Source organism: Rattus norvegicus, chromosome 14, assembly GCF_036323735.1.
Source record: "Rattus norvegicus strain BN/NHsdMcwi chromosome 14, GRCr8, whole genome shotgun sequence".
Taxonomy (NCBI): Eukaryota; Metazoa; Chordata; class Mammalia; order Rodentia; family Muridae; genus Rattus; species Rattus norvegicus.
The window spans coordinates 66,699,460-66,713,773 of record NC_086032.1 but is presented as its reverse complement, the minus strand read 5'-3'; the positions used below and the strand labels follow the sequence as shown (position 1 = coordinate 66,713,773).

Genomic DNA, 14,314 nt, shown 5'->3' with positions numbered 1-14,314 from the left:
CTTCAGCCTTTAATTTCCTCAGTCCTTCATTTGTTTGTACATTGCCTGTATGCAACACGTATGTGTCACTGTGCAATGTGACATTGTTCATAGTTATTGTTATTGTAAGTTGTTCATTGTTCACTGTGAACACAGCAGTAAACAAAATGGGAGAAGAAGTTGACTTTCTAATGGTGTGAAAAGATAGTGAACAATAAAATAAGCAAATGCCAAGTATTAGATAGTTTTGAATAGAGAAGAAAAATGGAAGCCAGAGAAGAGCCATGGGGGATAGTTTCAGGTTACCTTTTTCTCTGTTGGCCTGTTTTGTTTTCTAGCAGTAAAGAGAAAGAAGGGTGTGGAGTTGGATGGGTCAGGAGGTGGAGAGGATCTGGGTAGAGTTTGGGGAGGGTTAAAAGGATGATTGGGATATGTTGTATGAATATTTATTTTCTCGATTAAAAACAAGCAAAAGACAGTGAGAATTAGAGGTGTACACTGGAGAGAATTGAATTTTAGGACCTGGAATTGGTGTGTTCAATTAGGTACCAGAAACAGAGGTGTCACTGCTGTCTTTGTTAAATGCCAACAAGAGCATATGGCTAGAAAGATATGGGTACTAGAGACTGTGGAATTCTAAGGAGGAGGGAGAGAGGAAGATGGAAGGAGGGAGGGGGAAGGGAGGGAGAAAGAGGAGGAAGACAGAGAAACAGAGAGAGAGGGGATCAGTGGGTGTAGTGACAGTGCATGTTATGATACATGAATATATTTTGGAGGCTCTCAGGAGAAACTGTGATACCACTGGCTTGTATTTTAACAGGATTAGTGACTTATTTTGAAAATTGGCCATGGCCAGGGGGAAGAGGTACCAGTAAGGCCAGTTCAGATACTCTTTGGGCTTGCTCTGGCAGGTTGTTTTGGTTTGTTTTAGGCAATGAGCATCTTAGAGGGGATCCATTCCATATATAATCACCAAACCCAGACACTACTGTGGATGCCAAGAAAAGTGCTTGCTCACAGAAGCCTGATATAGCTGTCTCCTGAGAGACTCTGCCAGAGCATGACAAATACAGAGGCAGACGCTCACAGCCAACCATTGGACTGAGAATGGGGTCCGCAATGGAGGAGTTAGAGAAAGGATTGAAGGAGCTGAAGAACAACAATACCAACCAACCAGATCTCTCAGGGACTAAACTATCATCCAAAAAGTAGCCATGGACAGACCCATGACTCCAGCTACACATGTAGCAGAGGATGGCCTTATTGGGCATCATTGGGAGGAGAGGCCCTTGGTCTTGTGAAGGCTTGATGCCCTGGTATAGGGAAATGCCAGACCAAGGAGGCAGGAGGGAGTGGGTGAGTGCTGGAGTAGCACCCTCATAGAAGCAGGGGGAGGTAGGAAGGAATAAGGGATTTCTGGAGGGGAAACAGGGAAAGGGGATACCATTTGAAATGTAAATAAAGAAAATATCCGGGGTTGGGGATTTAGCTCAGTATAGCAAGCACAAGGCCCTCGGTTCGGTCCCCAGCTCTGAAAAAAAGAAAAGAAAAAAAAAAAAGAAAATATCCAATAAAAGAAAAGGAAAATGGAAAAAACTGAGTATTTCAACAGCAAAATTAAGTATAATATAAACAATGTTGCAGTCTTCACTGTCATCAGTAGTTGTGAATATGTTGAAACAGACTCATGGGTCCATTGGATAAATGGGATCCCGACCTCTGTTTCTTCAGCCTCAGCATATCCATGTGGAATTTCCGGGAGTGTGTACACATGTCGGATTTCTCCCTCCAAATGAAAAATTTCTGAGTATACTTTCCATATCTCCCAGTGACATAAAGCCCAAATTGTACATGTGGCAGTTGACTTAGCACCTGGTTAGCCTTAAAAAAAGAAAGAAAGAAAGGTGATGGCTGTGTAAATGGAAAAGTCTACTGTGGCCACAAGCACAGGGAGCCACATTTTTGCCTGCTGGGTTAAACAGATTTCAAAGCTCAAGCGAAGGACTTCACTTCTTGCCTAGTCTTGTGAAAATTTCATAGACCCTCTTTTATGTCCTAGGTAAAATTTAATGATTGTTTCCTGGAGATTTGAACCCGATGTGTTATAAGCTATTAAGCTACTATAGTTCTCTTTCTGCAAGAAACTTCTTTGTACATAAAGTTTCAGGCTTCTTTACATTAAAAAACAAACTCATCTGTCATGTCTGCTTGGTACTGTCTTTCTGGTTTCTTCATGCCTCTTTCCTCTCCCTGCCAAATTATCCTCAAGTGTAGTCTCTGTTGATTGTCCATTGTCTTCATGGTTCCCTTTTGGACTCTGCAGTTGACTATCCTGTCAGTGTTTGACACTGCCTTAAAGTTGTTCAGATCAAGTGCAACAGTGATGTCTATTTCCTCCGGGCTGTCACATCCCAAGGATGTATGCGTATCCTTTTCCCTGGACTTCCTGGAAGACATTGAATTTAATGTCTGCACTATCTTTTCTTATGACCTGTAAGGTTCTTTTTTGTTTTGTTTTGGTTTGGCTTAGATTTTTTTGTACTTCTTTAGAGTCTCTATCCATTCTGTCTCCTAATGGACTTAATGTCCTTCCAGTTCTCTAACTCTCACATGCTTTCTACTTTGTGTAAGCATACTGTTCCAAGGACTCTCGATGGTGGTCAACTCACTACTTTGTTAATAAGCTCCAAATCTCTGTCATTTTCTCTGACTTCTCTTCTGATTTTTACTGACTTCTTATCGATACTAAATGCCCACAAGATTCTCACATGTAATTTGTTCAGTGTTGAGATTACTATACCTGAATTAATCTTATAGCAAATTATCTGATGCCTGTGTCAGAGTTCTGGACATTATCGCCAACCCAACTAAGTCTCTCTCTCTCTCTCTTTCTCTCTCTCTCTCTCTCTCTCTCTCTCTCTCTCTCTCTCTCTCTCTCCCCCTCCTCTATCAAACAAATGAGTTAATTACCACAATCCTGTGGGTTTTCCACAAATGTTCACCTCTGTTGCTAAGCTGTCTCTTTACCTAAACTTTATCTGCCTGGGTGGAGTGATCTCTGCTGCCTTCAAAAGGGGAAAGACATCATCCTGAACTGGACTGCTCCTGAGATGAGGCTGAGGCTGCAAATGACTTTAGCATGGACTTCAGAGGTGAATTTGTCTCTGCCATTGATTTGCATATTTACAGAACAGAACAATCCCGGGATAAGGGACTGAGGGCTGGTGCATGAAGCTTTCTAGAGCTAGTCATATTGCATATTAGATACCCTACACCAGCCTCATCATTAGCTCAGATCAGTTTACTTGGACAGCTTTTTTTAAATTTTTTTTAGATTCAGCAGAACATCTAATTATGTCTATAGCTCATTCTCATAGTACTATTTTGGACTCCATATCATCTATATACTTTATATCCACTGCTTTATATTGCCCCTCTGCTAGCTAGAGTGTAGGTTAATACATTTGGAGAAGGTCACATCCTTTTGTTCTTGTTTCTCTTCACATGTAGCTGGGCACATAGTGGTCTTGGTGTTATGTTAGAGAAGATACAATAGCACATGCATTTCTTCACTCACCTCTGACAAGCCCAGAGCACCACCATAGTGCCCTGATTCCTATCACAACTGAAATCACATCTCAGTTTCTATTCATTTCTGTAGCTGGGAAGTTATAGTAAGTTACTGGAAGGAAAAGGAGATAGCAGGGAGTCCACTAGGTAAAGCTACACACACACACAAACACACACACACACACACACACACACACACACACACACACACAATCTAGGTTATAACCCAGATCTGCCACTGAGCTGATGTTAAATGACTCTGATCGAATCATTTAACTTCACTAAGCCCTAGATTTCACATTGGTAAATTAAAGGTAATTGCATTTGCCCTAATTTGGAGAGCTGAGAAATTCAAATGAACATCACGAAGAACATGATAGGGCCTTAAGTCATTTTGAGGACTCCTAATAAAGGTCAGAAAGCAGTGTGTGTGTGTGTGTGTGTGTGTGTGTGTGTGTGTGTGTGTGTGAGAGAGAGAGAGAGAGAGAGAGAGAGAGAGAGAGAGAGAGAGAGAGTGACATCATGCTGGGCACATGGGATTACTCACGTTAAACTGAGAAATAGCCTTTTAGAGAGTCAGTGATGTGAATGTAGCTTAGTTTTATAATGCACTCAAAAATCCTATGAGCTCTATGCAATGCATTAATTCTTTTACAAGAAAATTAAAAATGTAGAGCCATGCTATGAAAGATTTAACCAAACTCAAGATTGCAGGCATAACTCTAACTCTGAGAATATGTTAACAAGTCCACATTTGTACTTACCTCCCTGTGGGAAGAACTGCGAGTAAATCTCCTTGAAGGTTTCTTCATTAACAACACCACTGGGGCATTCCTAGAGAAAGCACCAAGAAGTGGTGTGATATAAAAAGCCTTCATAAGAGAGGTTTTGTACATTTTGAATAGAACTGAATGATCTATAATGATTTACCCAGGTTAACCTCCATTTACACACACACATACACACACACACACAAACACACACACACACAAGGGCACACTAGGGGTGTGGCATGGAGAAAGAGGAGGAAGCGGTTTTTTTCTTATGATCAAGGAATGTAAATCTTGGAACTGAAGGTTTAACTATCTCTTCGTATTGACCAGTGACCTCATTTGCTTTGCATTATTGTGATAGAGATCATTACCAAAAGCGACTTAGGGAGAAAAGGTTGATTTTCTCTTACACTTCAACTCTGTCACTTAAACACCCTCAGGATAGGAACTTGGAAGTAGGAACTGAAGTAACAGCAATGACTGAGTTCTGCTCACTAGCTTGGGCTCCATGGTTTGCTCACCCTATTTATAGAACCCAGGATGACCAAATCAGTGGTGGCAGAGCCCACCGTGAGCTGGGCCCTCTCACATCAGTCAAGAAAATGCACCACAGACTGGTCCAAAGGAACCTTCCTTTTTCCTAGATATGTCTAGGCTATGTCAAGTTGAGAGAACAGAAAAACTCCCCAAACCAAACCAAAAATCCCTAGCCAGCAAAGCACCAAAGTTTGTCTGACATTAAAAGGGTTAAGTATTGTGTAAATGCATGTTTTTGTAACAATGAGGTAATAGGGCACTGCATTGCCTTTCTTGGCATACCACTGAGATACTGCAATATGCTCCAACAGTCGTTATTGGATCTTTGTTTTATGATTTACAAAGGATTTCCCCCCCCCCATATTCTTGTGACTTTCATAAGAAACTAATAGTGTTTTTATGGGTCTAAGATAACTCAAGAGGTTTCAAACAGGATTGTGATTCTTAGTACTAGGATGCTATTCTAGAGCACAGAGGGACTTGGACACGTAAAGGTGACCTTATGTGAGAAAAGACCTTCAGAAAAGTTGGGAAAGACGGTCTTCGAAGCAACAGAGTGGGCCTTAACTTAGTAGAACTCTATCTTTATACCCTTGGAAGGGTTGCTGAGATCTGTTGAGTACTGACCCAGGAATAGCTTTGGTTTGTTGGGGACACCAGGCAAGCCTGGTTCTCTAAAAGCAAATGTTGCATTCTGTAAATCTAAAACTTCTGAAGAGGCTGCCTCACAACCATGAAGGACGAAGCAAGCACAGCATAGACTGAGAAGACAGCGGCTCTATTCACGCTGTAGAGGTACGCATGTTGGCTCAAGGGTCAGTGGTATAGCTGCCCTGTGAGAACTGAATGCTGTATTCCATAGCAGTCCAGCATCAGATTGCACATGGACGCTGACTGTCCACTCTAGGCACTCTATTAGTCATTCTCAAATAATTCTCATAGCTCCATATTTAAACTCATTTCTGCTCCAATTGTCATAATCCTTTTACACTGGGAAACGCTCCCCTAGAACCATTGTTTTTTCCACTAGGGGAAAACAAGGGGCATGCCGAAGGAGTTTTAACAGTCCAGATATTAGATATAAATGCATGTGCTGTGCACTTCAAATTTACCCTCTTCTTCCTATTTTCAACCACCATGCAATTGACATGCTAATGAGGGTTGAGGAGCTCTCACTGGGACCTACCTCTAGATGGCAAAGCTTCAAGCACTTAATGACGCTGAAAGAGGAGGAATCAGTCTTCCTCGGGAATGGGCATTCAACCACTTATCCAATACCATATAGTAATCCATAAAGCCATATGCAAATAAGCAACAGCAAGTGGATTAAACAATGTGTGTGTGTGGGTGTGTGTACAGGTATAGGCATAGGCATATATTAGTGGTAAATACCAGTAACAGGGGGTATTGGAAGGAGTGAGGGGAGAGTTGGTATAAATATAAATATAGTACATATATATGAAATTTAAAAGTAGTTATCACCAAAACCGACCAACATTCCTTGTAAGCCTTAAAAAGCATCACTTCAATACTAAGCTTGTTTTATCACTGTGCGTTTTGATTATTTTAATGAGTGAGTCAGTTCGTCACCTGAAATGTGCTTCCGTAGGGGGATTTCTGTTTTCTCATTAGTTCCCATAAGAGGTCGGACCTCTGCTTTGCAAACAGTTTATACTGATAGCTTTGATGTGAGTTTGTCTTTACAGACCCTGTCAACATATTAATTATGATTGATTAATCAGTGGCATGGAGCCAGAATATTTGTTCTCATACAGAGAGAGACCAGGAAGGATTGGCTATCCAGTGAGGCAGAGGGGAAGATTTAACTGGGCTTGGGACTTCCCAGGTTATTACAATTGTTTTTGAATGTGAGGATTCTGAATCTATGAATATTGCACAAACAAAGGAGAATCAAATAAATAAGCAAACAAACAGGCAAACTAAACCATGTCTAATTTCACGTGCTGTTTTTCTGTGACCAGATAAAGTCTAGCCTTATCCCGGATGTTTTTGTGAATGAAATTTGCCCTTAGATTGGTGAACATTTCTACAGGAATCCGCCCTCTGCAATGCTGCTGATATCCACCGTGTCTCATTGAAAGCTTGGAAAGAGCCAAGTCTTACAGTCTTTTTTTTTTTTTTTTTTTTTTTTTTTGAAGCTGGGGACCGAACCCAGGGCCTTGTGCTTGCTAGGCAAGTGCTCTACCGCTGAGCTAAATCCCCAACCCCACAGTCTTAAGTATTAGAAGATTCCTGAGCAGACAGCCTTAGACTTCCTCTGCAACATGCATTCATCTCCGACTCATTAGGGTGCCTTTAGTAAACTGCAAAAATTTTCTTGATTGTGCAGTCTGCCGGCTTCCCACTTCAGAATTTATACCAACTAAACTTCTAATGTATTTTAGCTGTTAGTCAATCTGTCTTTTCTTCCTCCTTTCTTTTCTTCCTCTTCCCCTCTGCCTTTCTTTTTCTCTCCCCCCATTTCTTTCTCCCTCTTCCTTCCATTCTCTTCCTTGCTATCTTCCTCTTCCACCTTTTGCTTATGGGAACACATGTATTTACACACACACACACACACACACACACACACACACACACACACACACACACACAAAACTCCATTTATTTTTCCTATGGAGAACAATGGCTAATATATAGAAGAGTTAAAATTGACACCTAAAGAAAGGTTCAACATCCTTAGTCATCAGGGAAATGCAAATCAAAACAACCCTGAGATTCCACCTCACACCAGTGAGAATGGCTAAGATCAAAAACTCAGGTGACAGCAGATGCTGGGAGGATGTGGAAAAAAGAGGAACACTCCTCCATTGTTGGTGGGATTGCAAGCTGGTACAACCACTCTGAAAATCAGTCTGGAGGTTCCTCAGAAGATTGGACATAGTACTACCTGAGGACCCAGCTATACCACTCCTGGGCATACATCCAAAAGATGCTCCAACATATAACAAGGACACATGCTCCACTATGTTCATTGCAGCCTTATTTATAATAGCCAGAAGCTGGAAAGAACTCAGATGTCCTTCAACAGAGGAATGGATACAGAAAATGTGGTACATTTGCACAATGGAGTACTAATCAGCTATCAAAAACAATGACTGCATGAAATTCATAGGCAAATGGATAGAACTAGATCATCCTGAGTGAGGTAACCCAATCACAAAAAAACACACATGGTATGCACGCACTGATAAATGGATATTAGCCCAAAAGCTTGAATTACCCAAGATTCAATCCTCAGACCACATGAAGCTCAAGAAGAAGGATGACCAAAGTGCAGATACTTCAGTCCTGAGAAGGGGGAACAAAAATATTCCTAGTAGGAGATATGGAGACAAAGTTTGGAGCAGAGACTAAAGGAATGGCCATTCAGAGTCTGCCCCACCTGGTGAATCCAGCCTATTTACATACAGCCACCAAACCCAGGCAGTACTGCTGATTCCAAGAAGTGCATGCTGACAAGAACCTGATATATCTGTCTCCTAAGAGAGAGGCTCTGCCAGAGCATGGCAAATACAGAGGTGAATGCTTGCAGCCAATCATTGAATTGAGAATGGGGTCCCCATTGGAGGAGTTAGAGAAAGGATTGAAGGAGTTGAAGGGGTTTGCAACCCCATAAGAACAACAATACCAACCAACCAGAGCCCCCAGGTACTAAACCACCATCCAAATAGTACTCATGGACAAACCCATAGCTCCAGCTGCATATGTAGCAGAGGATGACCTTGTTGGGCACCAAAGGGAGGAGAAGCCCTTGGTCCTGTCAAGGCTGGACCCCCTAGTGTAGGGGAATGTCAGGGCGGGTAGGTGGGAGGGAGCAAGTAGTTGGGTGGGGAAAAGAGGAGAACATTTGAAATGTAAATTAAAAATGTCCAATAAAAATTAACACCTGTAATTTAGAAAAGGTAATAAAGTAGCATGTGTACACAAAATAACTCACAAATTTTGATTTCATAACTCTTGTTGGCCATAGTGGTCCAGGTATAAGAGCAAATGAACACTTCGTGGTTGGACCTTCTTACAAATGTAAATTGTGATTTATTACCTTCTTAACCATGAAGCATCTGTTTATGACCACAAAAAGAAAGAAAGTGTTTGGTTGTCTGCCATCAGGTGAAAATATTTTTTGTACAGTCAGAATCTGAAAACTTCCTCACAATTAAAGAGAGGATGTCAGAAGCTGAAGATCAAATACAAAGGGCTGACAGAATTCTACAAACTTGTTAGCTGTCTTTTGTCTTGAAGCATTTTTGATAAATAGATTTTATAATATGAACAGATAGGTAGAAATTGGTTGTCTCATAAATGTTTATTCTAGTTGTATTTTTGTCTGGTGAAATCATTTTTTCAGCAAATGAAATGCTTTATTGATTTTGAGGGTAGTAGGCCTCACCAGGTAAATTTTTCATATCAATTTATTATTTATTACCTTAATTTTCATTTACAGAAATTACACGTCTATACAAAATCTAGGCTCTGGGACCATAATAATAAAAAAGACAATGTTCTTTGACTTATAGAGCCCAAGATTGTTATTCCTTTCATTTTTTTTAAATCAGAGACATATTAGTGCTGCTAATACACATAAGTATGTGGCCATGCACGGGACTGTGTTAGACCTACTAGTGCTTACACCCTTAAAGAAAAATAACTCTCCTTCTCCTGGAAGAAATTAATTGCCAATAGCTCTTCAGCTGACAGTGGGATTTCATACCCACTTGTCTGTCCGTGCTGAGATTTTGCCTTGCTTGTGATTACACAGATCTTGGATATCAAGTCATAACTGCTATGAACTTACTTATACATCTGTCCTTTGTGTCTGCAAAACACCATTTCCTTGCCATTATCTATTTCCTCTGGCCTTTACAGTCTTTCCATTCCCTCTTCTGCAATCATCAGGGTGCAATATAGGTGTCCCACTTAGTAGGAGTGGGGCACTCCATAATTGCTTATTCTGTGCACCATGATCAATTGTGCTTCTCTGTTAAACACTGTCTACTGCAACAAAAGACACTTGTTTGAGAGAAGCAGTAGTATATGTGTATAATAATAAGTCAATAGAGATTGGTTTAATGCCCTGTTATCAAAAGAGGTTTCCCCTACTTCCTATGACCTATCTAACCACAGGCTCTTGGTCTTGTTACAATGCCAAGTATGTGTTACATTTTATGGGGCAGGTCCTAAGTCCAATCAAAATGAATGTTCTTACTCCTGTAACATTTGCTCTACTATTACATCAATGGACATACCTTGTCAGACCAGTTATTGTTGCTTCTCATCTGTATAAGACTGATGACTACTTTTCTCCTTCTATAGCATATATTGTAACTTCTAGTACCTTGAGAACTAGTCAGTATAGTTGAAGTATTCAGGTCAATTCCAGCTTAATTTATTCATATTGTACATCTTAAGTAGGCGATATTTCAGACACTGAAATAGTGTCTGATGTCCAGTTATGGAAGGTAGCCCATAGCACTGGCAAATAACCTGTAATATTTGGGGAACCTGTGGAAACCCACTAGCCAACAACCTCAATAGATAGAAGCTATTTTTTCCATTGGACTGTCTATTTGTTAATCTGTGGTATCTATTAGAGTCATGGTTGCCACTTTGTAGAATATATTTATTTTTATATGTATACAACATAGTGTAGGAAGCTTTACTAGTTGCAGCTATCCCTTCCTTTACCCTCTCATCTAACTCCATTTGAAACTTCCTGTTCTAATATCACCTCTTGCTTCTTGAGATCACTGTATTACATCTTCTGTCTTCTGATACTACCCTATCCTAATTTGTTGACTTCTGTGGTTATTCCAAATGAGATGTACATATCAAAAGATTTCTAAGTAAATGAGAGAGAGCACATAGCACTTTTTTTCTAATATAGGTTATCTTATTCAAAATGATTATCTCCAAATTTATATCATTCTAGGGATGGAATATAGGTTTTCATGTGTGCTTAGTGCACACTTTACTGTGGAACCATAATGGCCTGGTGTTATAGAGGAAGGGTTGAGTGAACTTCAACCCTGAGTAACTCAATCATGAGAAAGGCAGAAGTTGGCTATCTCCACACTTTTAACCTGGTGCCATAAAACCGATTCTTCCATCATCAACCCTAGAATGAATTTACTATCCTGGTAATAAACAGAGTTTTGCCTCATAAGGATATTTTCCTCCAGAACTTACAGCCCCTAAATATGCTGATGAAGGATCTTCTAACACTCCCGTCTGGGCAATGGTTTACTGCCACAAAACCCTTGCCCCAGCGACACTGGCCATCTCCATGAGAGTATAAATATCCCCCACTCTACCTCAACCTATAAACAACCAATTTTCTGAAGCTGTTCTGGGTGTGTTTATTGGCTGGGCACAGAGACCAAGATCCCGCATTTCACTCTCTAGTGGGCTAAGTCCAGTTCAGTGCTCAATGGGCCTGACTACCTCAAGGGTCAAGCAGACACCGGTCATCACTTTATCAATTGAGCTACACCTCCAGCTCCCAAGAAGTCTTTTTGTTTTTTGGGGTGTTTCTTTTTAAGATTTTTTTTTTTTACTTTAGGTATTTTGACTGCATGTATGTGTGTGCACCATTTACATTCCTGTTGTCTGTGGAGGTCAGGAAGTGGTACTGAATACTTTGGAACTGGAGTTACAAAGAGTGGTGAGCCCACCAAATGGGTGTTGAATCAAAATTGGTCTTCTGAAAGAGCAACAAGTACTCTTTTTTTTTCAGTTACTACTGTACTTTATTGTGTTCAACCAAATCACCATGTTACAAAAATAGCAAGCTGCCATAATAAAAAATAAGGCTCCTCTATCCAGCACCAGATAGCATCATTTTACTTTCAAGCCTAGAAATTGCACACTTGTATATAAACCAACCGAAGATGAGGATTGAGAGTTCATCTTGGTGGATTTTTCCTTTGATGAATATGAAGTGTCCTTCCTTATCTTTTTTGATGACTTTTAATTGAAAATTGATTTTATTTGATATTAGAGTGGCTACTCCAGCTTGCTTCCTCTGACCATTTGCTTGGAAAGTTGTTTTCCAGCCTTTCACTCTGAGGTAGTGTCTGTCTTTGTCTCTGAGGTGTGTTTCCTGTAGGCAGCAGAATGCAGGGTCCCCATTGCGTATCCAGTTTGTTAATCTATGTCTTTTTATTGGGGAGTTGAGGCCATTGATGTTGAGAGATATTAAGGAATAGTGATTATTGCTTCCTGTTATATTCATATTTGGATGTGAGGTTATGTTTGTGTGCTTTTCTTCTCTTTGTTTTGTTGCCAAGATGATTAGTTTCTTGCTTCTTCTAGGGTATAGCTTGCCTCCTTATGTTGGGCTTTACCCTTTATTATCCTTTGTAGTGCTGGATTTGTAGAAAGATATTGTGTAAATTTGGTTTTGTCATGGAATATCTTGGTTTCTCCATCTATGTTAATTGAGAGTTTTGCAGGATACAGTAACCTGGGCTGGCATTTGTGTTCTCTTAGGGTCTGTATGACATGTGTCCAGGATCTTCTGGCCTTCATAGTTTCTGGCGAAAAGTCTGGTGTGATTCTGATAGGTCTGCCTTTATATGTTACTTGACCTTTTTCCCTTACTGCTTTTAATATTCTTTCTTTATTTTGTGCGTTTGGTGTTTTGACAATTATGTGACGGGAGGTGTTTCTTTTCTGGTCCAATCTATTTGGAGTTCTGTAGGTTTCTTGTATGCCTATGGGTATCTCTTTTTTTAGGTTAGGGAAGTTTTCTTCTATGATTTTGTTGAAGATATTTACTGGTCCTTTGAGCTGGGAGTCTTCACTCTCTTCTATACCTATTATCCTTAGGTTTGATCTTCTCATTGAGTCGTGGATTTCCTGTATGTTTTGGACCAGTAGCTTTTTCTGCTTTACATTATCTTTGACAGTTGAGTCAATGATTTCTATGGAATCTTCTGCTCCCGAGATTCTCTCTTCTATCTCTTGTATTCTGTTGGTGAAGCTTGTATCTACAGCTCCTTGTCTTTTCTTTTGATTTTCTATGTCCAGGGTTGTTTCCATGTGTTCTTTCCTGATTGCTTCTATTTCCATTTTCAATTCCTTCAACTGTTTGATTGTGTTTTCCTGGAATTCTTTCAGGGATTTTTGCGATTCCTCTCTGTAGGCTTCTACTTGTTCTCTAAGGGAGTTCTTTATGTCTTTCTTGAAGTCCTCCAGCATCATGATCAAATATGATTTTGAAACTAGATCTTGCGTTTCTGGTGTGTTTGGATATTCTGTGTTTGCTTTGGTGGGAGAATTGGGCTCCGATGATGCCATGTAGTCTTGGTTTCTGTTGCTTGGGTTCCTGCGCTTGCCTCTCGCCATCAGATTATCTCTAGTGTTACTTTGTTCTGCTATTTCTGACCGTGGCTAGACTGTCCTATAAGCCTGTGTGTCAGGAGTGCTGTAGACCTGTTTTCCTGTTTTCTTTCAGCCAGTTATGGGGACAGAGTGTTCTGCTTTCGGGCGTGTAGTTTTTCCTCTCTACAGGTCTTCAGCTGTTCCTGTGGGCCTGTGTCTTGAGTTCACCAGGCAGGTTTCTTGCAGGGGAAAAGTTGGTCCTACCTGTGGTTCCAAGGCTCAAGTTTGCTCGTGGGGTACTGCCTAAGTCTTCTCTGCGGCGGCAGCAACCGGGAAGATCTGCGCTCTTTCCGGGAGCCTCCGTGCACCAGGGTTCCAGATGGCGTTTGGTGTTTTCCTCTGGCGACTGGATTTGCATAGAGTGCAGTCTCTTCTGGTTTCCCAGGCGTGTCCGCCTCTCTGAAGGTTCAGCTCTCCCTCCCACGGGATTTGGGTGCAGAGAACTGTTTATCCGGTCTGTTTCCTTCAGGTTCCAGCGGTGTCTCAGGCAGGGGTCCTGCCGCTCCTGGGCCCTCCCCTATGGGAACCCAGAGGCCTTATACAGTTGCCTCTTGGGCCAGGGATGTTGGCAGGGGTGGGCAGTGTTGGTGGTCTCCTCCGCTCTGCAGCCTCAGGAGTGCCCACCTGATCAGGCGGTGAGGTCTCTCTCCCACGGGGTTTGGGAGCAGAGAGCTGCTGCGGTCCGGGATCCGCCGGTGTGGGACTTCCGGTAAACACAGGAAGTGCCCGGCCTTAGAGGAATTTTGCCTCTGTGTGTCCTGAGTTCACCAGGCAGGTTTCTTGCAGGGGAAAAGTTGGTCCTACCTGCAGTTCCAAGGCTCAAGTTTGCTCGTGGGGTACTGCCTAAGTCTTCTCCGCGGCGGCAGCAACCGGGAAGATCTGCACCGCTCTTTCCGGGAGCCTCCGTGCACCAGGGTTCCAGATGGCATTTGGTGTTTTCCTCTGGCGCCTGGATGTGCACAGAGTGCAGTCTCTTCTGGTTTCCCAGGCGTGTCCGCCTCTCTGAAGGTTCAGCTCTCCCTCCCACGGGATTTGGGTGCAGAGAACTGTTT

General features: G+C 41.6%; 1 protein-coding gene across 7 annotated transcripts in view; it reads right to left on the bottom strand.

The window, feature by feature from the left end:
* The window catches only part of Kcnip4 (potassium voltage-gated channel interacting protein 4), a 1,150,698-nt gene that overhangs the window by 30,221 nt on the left and 1,106,163 nt on the right, over window positions 1-14,314 (bottom strand). For all 7 annotated transcript variants that reach the window (NM_181365.2, XM_063272886.1, XM_017599089.3 and 4 more), the window contains 1 exon segment: window positions 4,314-4,383. In NM_181365.2, coding sequence (NP_852030.1) covers window positions 4,314-4,383 — 70 coding nt within the window.